The 13,381-nt window shown below is 40.1% G+C and overlaps 1 protein-coding gene across 2 annotated transcripts in view; it reads left to right on the top strand.

Moving 5' to 3' along the window:
* PLXNA2 (plexin A2) overlaps nt 1-13,381 on the top strand; it is a 458,521-nt gene that overhangs the window by 418,778 nt on the left and 26,362 nt on the right. For both annotated transcript variants that reach the window (XM_053706686.1, XM_053706687.1), the window contains 4 exons: nt 1,382-1,448; nt 2,535-2,681; nt 3,151-3,310; nt 6,506-6,609. In XM_053706686.1, the coding sequence (XP_053562661.1) occupies nt 1,382-1,448; nt 2,535-2,681; nt 3,151-3,310; nt 6,506-6,609 (478 nt within the window). The remainder of the gene's footprint in view (nt 1-1,381; nt 1,449-2,534; nt 2,682-3,150; nt 3,311-6,505; nt 6,610-13,381) is intronic.

Raw genomic sequence — 13,381 nt, 5'->3', positions numbered from 1 at the left:
GTTGTATTCTCTACCTTAATCATGAAAGAAAATGTTTGGGTATAGTGTCCCTTTAACTGCAAAGGGCTTCAATGCACTTATGTATATGTCTATATAAGTATACATATGTCTGTTTGTTTAAATGTGTTTATATGTCTGTAAATACATATATACACATATAAATACATATATACACATATAAATACATATGTACATGTACATACATATATACACAGATAAATACATATATACACATATAAATACATATAAAGACATATATACACATATAAATACATATATACACATATAAATACATATGTAGATATAAAGACATATATACATGTGCATACATATATACACATATAAATACATATAAAGACATATATACACATATAAATACATATATACACATATAAATACATATGTACATATAAAGACATATATACATGTACATACATATATACACATATAAATACATATATACACACATATAAATACATATAAAGACATATATACACATATAAATACATATATACACATATAAATACATATGTACATATAAAGACATATATACATGTACATACATATTTTGACATGTATATGTATGTACAGTATCTCTATGCTAAAGTCCTTTGCCTGACTTTTTTTCTAACACCTGAGACCGCATGTCTTTGAGCCCTTATAACTTTTGTGTGCAATATCTTTTTTTTATCATTTTTACTAGATAGCGTTATGATGAGTGTAACTATACTTTGTAATGTTTTTTTTTACATTAAAGGGATATAAAAAATTAAGCTTTCATGGTTCAGTTAGAGCGGGAAATTTTAAGAGACCTTTCATTTTACATCTATTATCAAACTGACTTTGTTTCATTTGTATCTTTTGTTGAAAAACATATCTATGTAGGCTCAGGCGCAACAATACGCTACTGGAAGCTAGCTGGCGATTGGTGACTAGACTACATACATATGTCTCTTGTCACTGGCTCACCAGATGTTTTTTCACCTAGTTCCTAGTAGTGCATTGCTGCTTAAGAGCTGATTTTTTTTTAACAATGTATTTAAACCCTTTGCAGGAGCTAAACACACAGATATACGCAAGCAATAATAAAATAATATTGGCACTTTTATGTCCCCAAAGATCTTTTTAGACTTTAATGGAAATTTGTAGTAGTTATATTTACAACTGGAATATGATTGAGCTTTATTGTGTGACGCAAAGTGATAATGATTAATTTGTTTCCTATTTATTTTATTGTTTGGGTTATTTTTAGGGTCCAGTGTAGAGAATAGGTACAGGATTCCTGCTGTTGTGTAGTGAGTCTAGAATGTATGGGGTGAAAAGGTGCTATTTTTAGTTTTTAAATTCACTAAATATTGCTCACTTTTTCTCCTCTTTTCAGGACGGAATCTGTAGCAGAGAAGATGTTAACAAACTGGTTTGCTTTTCTTCTCCACAAATTTCTCAAGGTAAGAGACTATATTGCTTCTATGAGGTAAACACAACTGGGCCTTGCTGTGCTTTTCATGGGATTCAACCATTCAGTTTATTTGGGCTGCCTTTAGAAATTATAGGGCTTTTAACTGGACATTCATACTTCTAGAAAATTCTTTTTTTACGTGACTCTACAAATGAATACCACAAAGCTTACTGATTATTTGTTTACATACATTCGTGCAGGGAATTAGTAATACCTTTACAGCAGGGTTATCAAGCTCAATATACCTAGGGGCCACTGCCCAAGTGTTCTTTTCTAATGGGGGCTCCAAACCTGGATATATTAGGAACTGGAAGTGACATTTACCCAAGTAGTACTGCATGGTTGGAGTTCTAGCCCACAATAGACATACACAGTTGTCTATATTTTCTTGTGAGTGCCAAGTGAAGTGATAATCCTGGAAATAAAAACATTATCCAAGCAGTGCATGCTGGGAGTCTACACTGGACACTTGTCTTTATATTTATCTTGTGAGTGCCTATATAGAACATCAACTAGTTACATTTCTTAGAACCCCCCCCCCCCAAAAAAAAAAAATCAACAGCCCATATAAATGGTTTACCTATTAAATAAGGGAGGGCCAGATGAAACTATCTTGAGGGCCGCATATGGCCCCAGGGCCTGTATTTGAAGACTGCTGCTTTACAGTGTAGAAAATGTGTGAAAGGGCTAATGAATTGCATAATAACAAAGTTAAAGGTAATTTGTAGAGATATAAAATAATAGCTGTTAAACATATAAAAATATTTTGTATGAAGAAAGGTTATACAGAAAGATGTTGGAGTCTAAGAGGAAATTCATGCTCATACTGCAGTATTCATTTGCAGTATCTAATAGGTCAATTTACACTGTTGTACTAGAGGGGAAGCATCTGAAACACAAAAAAGTATGTTTATTTAGCACATGTACATCAATTTGTCAGACAAAAATGTAATACAATTTAGATGGAAAAAAAATGTGTATAATGGTCTGGTTAATTTAGTCGCTCAAACTCTTATATCACTGCCCAAGCCTTCCACAAATGGACAGTCTATTTATGTGTCCGGGTTGTTTTCAGGAGTGTGCAGGGGAGCCGCTTTTCATGCTACATTGCGCCATCAAGCAGCAAATGGAGAAAGGACCAATTGATTCCATCACAGGTGAAGCTCGCTACTCACTGAGCGAAGACAAGTTGATCCGACAGCAGATCGAGTATAAAACGCTGGTATGTGGATGAGAAAAAAATATTTTGTAAATATTATGCTACAGATATAAATGAGCTCATGGAGCTGTCAACCAATCACTGTTAAGAATGTTGCAGGTTTAGAATTGTGGATCCTGCCTCTCTGGGGGCAGTGGAAAAATTATTTTCAGATTAAATTACAGGTAAAATAGCCACAATAAAAAATAAAAGTACACTGCCAAAATGTTTTACTTTTAATAATTAAGTATTTTATGGCAAATTAAATTTTTAAGTTTAATATTTTTTTATGAGTCCCTATGTGGCTGGACATTATTTAAATTCGATTTTCACTCACACATAAATCCTATCAGTCTCTCTTACACTTTAAACCTTTCCTGTTTTGTATTTTATTCTCTTTTTGCATATTCTCTTTTCAATTCTACTCTCACCTCTTTTAATTTAAGTTTTCCCTTATCAATTTCTTTCTCCTTCTGTTGTTTCATTGTCACAGATTCTGAATTGTGTAAACCCCGACAATGAGAACAGTCCAGAGATCCCTGTGAAGGCTTTAAATTGTGATACTATTACTCAGGTCAAGGAGAAAATCCTTGATGCCGTGTATAAAAACGTACCTTATTCTCAGAGGCCAAGGGCTGTGGATATGGACCTGGGTATGTGTCTTAGAGATATATGTTCATTTTGTACAGAAAACTGATAGAAATTTTCATATGAATCCTACAGCCTGTTTTTTTTATATGCAACAGGCAATTGACTTTGTCAGTAAATTAACTAAATGATGAAATACTAATTTAGGTTTGATTGTCCAAAAAATGTACAAATTAAGGTTAATCATTTAAATGGCTATTATACACTCATTTTTTCTTTGCATACATGTTTTGTAGATGATCTATTTATAAAGCCCATAAAGTTTTTTTTTTTTTAAAATGTATAATTTTGCTTATTTTTAAAGAACATTGCTCTGATTTTCAGACTCCTAACCAAGCCCCAAAGTTTTATTTGAATACCGTCAGCTTCCTTCTCCAGCTTGCTCCTGTTTGTGTAAAGGGTCTTTTCATATGCAAAAGGGGGAGGGGGGGAGTGTCTTATTTCCCACTTGCAGTGGGCTTTCCAACTGCCTTTTCAATAGAGCTAAACTGAGAGCTTCTAAATAAGTTTTTAAATCATTTTATACTGGATTTTTATATCAGTATCTGTGCATCTTATTCTTTATAGTAGTGTCTATTACATGCAGTTATATGAAAATGAGTGTACACTGTCCCTTTAACACAAATAAATGATTACTGGGTATAAACGCTGGCCTTTTCACTTTACAGTATAGCTACTTTAATAATAAAGAAGCATAATTTTAGGTTCAATATTTATTGAAGAAAAGACCCTGTAAACTTACACTTAGCAGGGTTTTACAATTAAAAACTAATAATATATACATACACTCATACACCTATATGCACATATGCATACACACGTACACTTACAAACATACAGTTACATACATTTGCATATATACATACATATACACACGCACAAACACACATACAAATGCAAGCAAACAGATAGAAAAAGAAGAGTAAAACTAATTCAAATGCATAGATATGCACAAATACATACAAACACACACATACATGTATACACACACATACAAATACATACAAAAACACACATACAAATACACTCACATGCACACAAATACATACAAACACACACACATGTACACACACACATGTAAATACACTCACAGGCACACAAATACACCCCCCCCCCACATACATGCATATACACACGCATACAAAAGTACTCACACGCACACAAATACACACAGACACACACACATGTACACACACTTGCAAATACACACACATCCACAGACATGTGTATACACACACACATATAAATACACTCACAGGCACACAAATACATACAAACACACTCACAAATGTACACACACACATGCAAATACACTCACATGCATAAAAAAACACACACGCCCACATACATGTATACACACACACATACAGTACAAATACACTCACACACACATATAAATACACTCACAGGCACACAAATACACAAACACAAATACATATGCAGTCACATATGCATATAGCGATTTTCACCTGTGGCATCAGGACACCATGGGGTGCCAGAGGCTGCAGCCAGACATATTAACATTACAGATTGCTTTTGGTAACAGTCTCTGAGCTAAACCCTTAATCTTGACAGTCTTTAATAGCACTTTTTGTAATATTGCCTATATATACTGTACTTTTTAATTCACAGTATTTTCCTTTTTGCATCATTGTATTACATTAATGAAGTCCTTTGGGTTTCACAGACCTTTCAAAAATATGTAAAAACCACTGGCATGTCTTATCCAATTGCTGCAGTGACCTATATAATGACAAAACTCAAGGTTCTCTGCCAAGTTACTCGAGAGAAAATATGTTGCTCTGAGAGGGAGAGACAGTAATAGCCAGGTAATGGAGACAGCCAGTGCATAGTGTGAGGCAGTCAGTTTAATCATAGCTCCTAGCATTCAGAAATCTAAATCTGCAACCAGGACACTGGTATCAGACTCAGGTGGGCAGTCTGATACATTTACTGAGTGTCAGGGGGTAGGGTCAGAGCAGGCAAGAGTAGAGTGGAGGGTGTCTGATGCAATGGTTAAACGGCAGGGGGTGGAGTCAGAGTAGGCCATGGTGAAATTGAAGGTGTCTCATGGAATGGCTGAGTGTCAGGGGGTGGGATTGAGGCTGTCTCATGGCATGACTGAGTGTCGGGTGGTGGAGTTAGAGCAGGCAGGGGTGGGATTGAGGCTATCTGATGGAATGGCTGTGTGTCATTGGGTGACGTCAGAGCAGACAGGGGTAGGATTGAGGCTGTCTCATGTAATGACTGAGTGTCAAGGGGTGAGGTCAAAGCAGGCAGGGGTGGGATTGAGGCTGTATGATTGCATGACTGAGTGTCAGGGGGTGAGGTCAGAGCAGGCAGGGGTGGGATTGAGGCTGTCTGATGGTATGACTGAGTGTCAGGTGGTGAGGTCAGAGCAGGTAGGGCTTGGATTGAGGCTGTCTGATGGTATGACTGAGTGTCAGGGGGTGAGGTCAGAGCAGACAGGGGTGGGATTGAAGCTGTCTCATGGAATGGCTGAGTGTCAGGGGGTGAGGTCAGAGCAGGTAGGGGTTGGATTGAGGCTGTCTGATGGTATGACTGAGTATCGGGTGAGGTCAGAGCAGACAGGGGTGGGATTGAGTCTGTCTCATGGAATGGCTGAGTGTCAGAGGGTGAGGTCAGAGCAGACAGGGGTGGGATTGAGGCTGTCTCATGGAATAGCTGAGTTGCAGAAGGTCAGATCAGAACAGGCAGGGGCAGAGCTTAATGTTTGATGGAATGTCTCAGTGGCAGAAAGGGAGGTGGGATTGGCTGAGAGGCAGGATTAGGGCAGGCAAGGGTGGAGTTCAGACTTGGTGGGTTCATAGTAGTAATGGGTGAAATATAGGCTGGCTGAGGGTTTGGCTGTATCGGGTATAGATAGGAAGGGATAGAGCTGAAGCTGACTGAAACATGGCAAGGGTGGAGTCAGTATCATCAGATTCTGTGGTTGGGACCTGAGGGTGGCTTCAGTTGGCAGTCCATGTTGCAGGCAGATTCAAGTGGTTGGTGGCCATTAATGGCTGTTTTAAGCAAATTTAGATTCTCTCTGTTTTTCACTTTGAAACCAGGAATAAATAGGAAGAGAGTGGGACATAGCTCCAAACATGTGACTAGAACCTATATTCCCTATAATCCATGTATACATAGACATATATTTGACCTTTTTAATGACCTGAGCACTATGACTGTTGCAGAATGGCGGCAGGGACGCATAGCCAGGGTCGTATTACAGGACGAAGACATCACCACCAAGATAGAAGGAGACTGGAAGAGATTAAACACCCTCATGCATTATCAGGTATGCCCAAGTCACTGTGCAGAGAGCAGCTTATACACAGGTATTAACTTGCTGTTAACCATTTTACTATCTACTAATATGCAATAAAGAAATACACTAACCATTTCTCCTGTTAAGTGTGGTCAGTCCACGGGTCATCATTACTTGTGGGATATTTGCTCCTCCCCAACAGGAAGTGCAAGAGGATCACCCAGCAGAGCTGCCATATAGCTCCTCCCCTCCACGTCACACCCAGTCATTCTCTTGCACCCAACTAATAGATAGGATGTGTGAGAGGACTGTGGTGATTATACTTAGTTTTTATAACTTCAATCAAAAGTTTGTTATTTTAAAACAGCACCGGAGTGTGTTGTTCCTTCTCAGGGAGAATTTGAAGAAGAATCTACCTGAGTTTTTGTATGATTTTAGCCGGAGTAGTTAAGATCATTTTGCTGTTCTCGGCCATCTGAGGAGTGAGGTAAACTTCAGATCAGGGGACAGCGGGCAGGTTCACCTGCAAAGAGGTATGTAGCAGCATATTATTTTCTGAGGAATGGAATTGACTGAGAAAATACTGCCAATACCGATATAATGTAAGTTCAGCCTTAAATGCAGTAGTAGCAACTGGTATCAGGCTGTCATGTATGTATATTTACACTTCAGTATTCTGGGGAATGGCACTTCACTGGGATAATACTGTATGCATAAAACTTTAGCCTATCTTGCAGTGAGAACGACTAGCAGCAGGCTTTCTATGACAATTCATTTATTTGATGTTAAACGTTTTGCTGGCATGTTAAATCGTTTAATTTTCTGAGGTACTGGGTGAAAAATTATTTTGGGCACTGTTTTTTTCCACTTGGCGGTCATTTTATTTAATTTTAAACAGTTTACTGATCTCCCTCACTGTTGTGTGTGAGGGGGAGGGGCTTAATTTGGCGCTTTTGCTACGCATCAGAAATTCAGTCACAAGTCTGTTTTCTTCCCTGCATGATCCGGTTCGTCTCTACAGAGCTCAAGGGTCTTCAAAAATTATTTTGAGGGAGGTAATCACTCACAGCAGACCTGTGAGATTGTGCTTTGACTGTGATAAAAAACGTTATATTCTGTACATTTTTTCTGCTATTTAAGGGTTAGTTATCCATTGCTAATGGGGGCAATCCTTTGCTAAAATTGTGTTTTTACCGGAAAGAATTTGATTTTATAGTTTCTCCGGTTTATTGTTACTCAACTGTCATAACTTTTTCTGTGCTTCTTAAAGGCACAGTACGTTTTTCATATTATTTGTAAATTGAATTAAAAAGTATTTCCAAGTTTGCTGGTTTAATTGCTAGTGTGTTAAACATGTCTGACTCAGAGGAATATCTCTGTGCTATATGTGCTAAAGCCAAAGTGGAGCCCAATAGAAATTTATTTACTAATTGCATTGATGCTACTTTAAATAAAAGTCAATCTGTACAAATTGAACATCATTCACCAAACAACGAGAGGAAAGTTATGCCGACTAACTCTCCTCACGTGTCAGTACCTGCATCTCCCGCTCGGGAGGTGCGTGATATTGTAACGCCGGGTACTTCACGGCGGCCATTACAAATCACATTACAGGACATGGCTAATGTTATGACTGAAGTTTTGTCTAAATTACCAGAACTTAGAGGGAAGCGTGATCACTCTGGGGTGAGAACAGAGTGCGCTGATAATAATAGGGCCATGTCGGATACTGCGTCACAGTATGCAGAACATGAGGACGGAGAGCTTCAATCTGCAGGTGACGGTTCTGATCCTAATAGAGTGGATTCAGACATTTCTAATTTTAAGTTTAAGCTTGAAAACCTCCGCGTACTACTAGGGGAGGTATTAGCGGCTCTGAATGATTGTAACACTGTTGCAATCCCAGAGAAATTATGTAGGCTGGATAGATACTATGCGGTACCGGCGAGTACTGACGTATTTCCTATACCTAAGAGGCTTACAGAGATAATTACTAAGGAGTGGGATAGGCCCGGTGTACCCTTTTCCCCCCCTCCTGTATTTAGAAAAATGTTTCCAATAGACGCCACCACACGGGACTTATGGCAGACGGTCCCTAAGGTGGAGGGAGCGGTTTCTACTCTGGCTAAGCGTACCACTATCCCGGTGGAGGATAGCTGTGCCTTTTCAGATCCAATGGATAAAAAATTAGAGGGTTACCTTAAGAAAATGTTTGTTCAACAAGGTTTTATATTGCAACCCCTTGCATGTATTGCGTCTGTCACGGCCGCGGCCGCTTTTTGGTCCGAGTCCCTGGAAGAGACTCTTGACTCAATAACTATAGATGAGATTTCAAACAAGCTTAAAACACTTAAGCTAGCTAATTCATTTGTTTCAGATGCCGTAGTACATTTAACTAAACTTACGGCTAAGAATTCCGGATTCGCCATTCAGGCACGCAGAGCACTGTGGCTAAAATCCTGGTCAGCTGACGTTACTTCTAAATCTAAGTTACTTAACATACCTTTCAAAGGGCAGACCTTATTCGGGCCCGGTTTGAAAGAAATTATCGCTGACATTACAGGAGGTAAAGGCCATGCCCTGCCTCAAGACAGAGCCAAACCTAGGGCTAGACAGTCTAATTTTCGTTCCTTTCGTAATTTCAAGGCAGGAGCGGCATCAACTTCCTCTGCACCAAAACAGGAAGGAGCTGTTGCTCGCTACAGACAAGGCTGGAGACCTAACCAGTCCTGGAACAAGGGCAAGCAGGCCAGAAAACCTGCTGCTGCCCCTAAGACAGCATGAATTGAGGGCCCCCGATCCGGGAACGGATCTAGTGGGGGGCAGACTTTCTCTCTTCGCCCAGGCTTGGGCAAGAGATGTCCAGGATCCCTGGGCGTTAGAGATCATATCTCAGGGATATCTTCTGGACTTCAAATCCTCTCCCCCAAAAGGGAGATTCCATCTGTCAAGGTTGTCGACAAACCAAATAAAGAAAGAGGCGTTTCTACGCTGTGTACAAGATCTTTTACTAATGGGAGTGATCCATCCGGTTCCGCGGTCGGAACACGGACAGGGGTTTTACTCAAATCTGTTTGTGGTTCCCAAGAAAGAAGGAACCTTCAGACCAATCTTGGATTTAAAGATCCTAAACAAATTCCTAAGAGTTCCATCGTTCAAAATGGAAACTATTCGGACAATCCTACCCATGATCCAAAGGGGTCAGTACATGACCACAGTGGATTTAAAGGATGCTTACCTTCACATACCGATTCACAGAGATCATTACCGGTATCTAAGGTTTGCCTTCCTAGACAGGCATTACCAGTTTGTAGCTCTTCCATTCGGATTGGCTACGGCTCCAAGAATCTTCACAAAGGTTCTGGGTGCTCTTCTGGCGGTACTAAGACCGCGAGGAATTTCGGTAGCTCCGTACCTAGACGACATTCTGATACAAGCTTCAAGCTTTCAAACTGCCAAGTCTCATACAGAGTTAGTACTGGCATTTCTAAGGTCGCATGGGTGGAAGGTGAACGAAAAGAAGAGTTCTCTCTTTCCACTCACAAGAGTTCCCTTCTTGGGGACTCTTATAGATTCTGTAGAAATGAAGATCTACCTGACAGAAGACAGGTTAACAAAGCTTCAAAATGCTTGCCGTGTCCTTCATTCCATTCAACACCTGTCAGTGGCTCAATGCATGGAGGTGATCGGCTTAATGGTAGCGGCAATGGACATAGTACCCTTTGCACGCCTACATCTCAGACTGCTGCAATTGTGCATGCTAAGTCAGTGGAATGGCGATTACTCAGATTTGTCCCCTACTCTGAATCTGGATCAAGAGACCAGAAATTCTCTTCTATGGTGGCTTTCTCGGCCACATCTGTCCAGGGGGATGCCATTCAGCAGGCCAGATTGGACAATTGTAACAACAGACGCCAGCCTACTAGGTTGGGGCGCTGTCTGGAATTCTCTGAAGGCTCAGGGATCATGGACTCAGGAGGAGAGTCTCCTGCCAATAAACATTCTGGAATTGAGAGCAGTTCTCAATGCCCTTCTGGCTTGGCCCCAGTTAACAACTCGGGGGTTCATCAGGTTTCAGTCGGACAACATCACGACTGTAGCTTACATCAACCATCAAGGAGGGACAAGAAGCTCCCTAGCGATGATGGAAGTATCAAAGATAATTCGCTGGGCAGAGTCTCACTCTTGCCACCTATCAGCAATCCACATCCCGGGAGTGGAGAACTGGGAGGCGGATTTCCTAAGTCGTCAGACTTTTCATCCGGGGGAGTGGGAACTTCATCCGGAGGTCTTTGCCCAAATACTTCGACGTTGGGGCAAACCAGAAATAGATCTCATGGCGTCTCGACAGAACGCCAAGCTTCCTTGTTACGGGTCCAGATCCAGGGATCCGGGAGCGGTCCTGGTAGATGCTTTGACAGCACCTTGGACCTTCGGGAGGGCTTATGTGTTTCCACCCTTCCCGATGCTTCCTCGATTGATTGCCAGGATCAAACAGGAGAGAGCATCGGTGATTCTAATAGCGCCTGCGTGGCCACGCAGGACCTGGTATGCAGATCTAGTGGACATGTCATCCTGTCCACCTTGGTCTCTGCCTCTGAGACAGGACCTTCTGATTCAGGGTCCCTTCAAACATCAAAATCTAATTTCTCTGAAGCTGACTGCCTGGAAATTGAACGCTTGATTTTATCAAAACGTGGATTTTCTGAGTCAGTAATTGATACCTTAATACAGGCTAGGAAGCCTGTTACCAGAAAGATTTACCATAAAATATGGCGTAAATACTTATATTGGTGCGAATCCAAAGGTTACTCTTGGAGTAAGGTTAGGATTCCTAGGATATTGTCTTTTCTACAAGAAGGTTTAGAAAAGGGTTTATCCGCTAGTTCCTTAAAGGGACAGATCTCAGCTCTGTCCATTCTTTTACACAAACGTCTGTCAGAGGTTCCAGACGTTCAGGCTTTTTGTCAGGCTTTGGCCAGGATTAAGCCTGTGTTTAAAACTGTTGCTCCGCCATGGAGTTTAAACTTAGTTCTTAACGTTTTACAGGGTGTTCCGTTTGAACCCCTTCATTCCATTGATATAAAATTGTTATCTTGGAAAGTTCTGTTTTTAATGGCTATTTCCTCGGCTCGAAGAGTCTCTGAGTTATCGGCCTTACATTGTGATTCTCCTTATCTGATTTTTCATTCAGACAAGGTAGTTCTGCGTACTAAACCTGGGTTCTTACCTAAGGTGGTCACTAACAGGAATATCAATCAAGAGATTGTTGTTCCATCCTTGTGTCCTAATCCTTCTTCGAAGAAGGAACGACTTCTACACAATCTGGATGTAGTTCGTGCCCTGAAATTTTATTTACAGGCAACTAAAGATTTTCGACAAACGTCTTCCCTGTTTGTCGTTTATTCTGGTCAGAGGAGAGGTCAAAAAGCTTCTGCTACCTCTCTCTCTTTTTGGCTTCGTAGCATAATACGTTTAGCTTATGAGACTGCTGGACAGCAGCCTCCTGAAAGAATTACAGCTCATTCTACTAGAGCTGTGGCTTCCACTTGGGCCTTTAAGAATGAGGCCTCTGTTGAACAGATTTGCAAGGCTGCAACTTGGTCTTCTCTTCATACTTTTTCCAAATTTTCCAAATTTGACACTTTTGCTTCTTCGGAGGCTGTTTTTGGGAGAAAGGTTCTTCAGGCAGTGGTTCCTTCCGTATAAAGATCCTGCCTGTCCCTCCCGTCATCCGTGTACTTTAGCTTTGGTATTGGTATCCCACAAGTAATGATGACCCGTGGACTGACCACACTTAACAGGAGAAAACATAATTTATGCTTACCTGATAAATTCCTTTCTCCTGTAGTGTGGTCAGTCCACGGCCCGCCCTGTTTTTTATGGCAGGTCTAAATTTTTAAATTATACTCCAGTCACCACTGCACCCTTTAGCTTCTCCTTTCTCGTTGGTTCTCGGTCGAATGACTGGGTGTGACGTGGAGGGGAGGAGCTATATAGCAGCTCTGCTGGGTGATCCTCTTGCACTTCCTGTTGGGGAGGAGCAAATATCCCACAAGTAATGATGACCCGTGGACTGACCACACTACAGGAGAAAGGAATTTATCAGGTAAGCATAAATTATGTTTTTTGCTATTTCATTTTGCATTAAATAATTTATAGTTAACTGCTTAAAAATAAATCAACTTGATTGATTACATAGTAAAATTTTCCAGAGCCTGTAGGGTATGGTAAATCATCTATTTATCTATCTATCTATCTATCATAGAAAAGAACCAGGCCAGTTAAGTTTTCCCATACTCTTAGGATACCCTTATACATATGATATTCTTGAATTAATTTACATTATTTGTCCATACCACCTCTACTGAAAGTTTTTTCCATATATCAACCTTTCTGGAAAGAAGTGCTGCACCTTCTGAACACACTAAAGTATAATAATAATAATAATATATATATATATATATATATATATTATTATTATTATTATTATTATACTTTATTTATAAAACACCAACAACTTTAGCATCACTGTCCATGAGTACAAAAGATAAAAGTACAACAATGCAATATTTTAAAGAGACAGGACAAAACGTATCAAACAAATACAGGAGGAATTGAGGGCCCTGCCTATTCCCGTAGGAACTTACAATCTAGAAGGGTAAGAGGGTGAGAAACAGGAGGTGGGGTCTGCAAGGGTGAGAATGATGTTAGTGCAGAGTTAGATAAGGGCCATTATTAGGTAAGTGGAATTCATTAGTTACTGAGTTGGGCAGTAGGCTTCCTTGAATATAAGTGTCTT

Source organism: Bombina bombina, chromosome 3, assembly GCF_027579735.1.
Source record: "Bombina bombina isolate aBomBom1 chromosome 3, aBomBom1.pri, whole genome shotgun sequence".
NCBI classification, from domain to species: Eukaryota; Metazoa; Chordata; class Amphibia; order Anura; family Bombinatoridae; genus Bombina; species Bombina bombina.
This window is presented reverse-complemented; position numbering and strand designations above follow the sequence as displayed.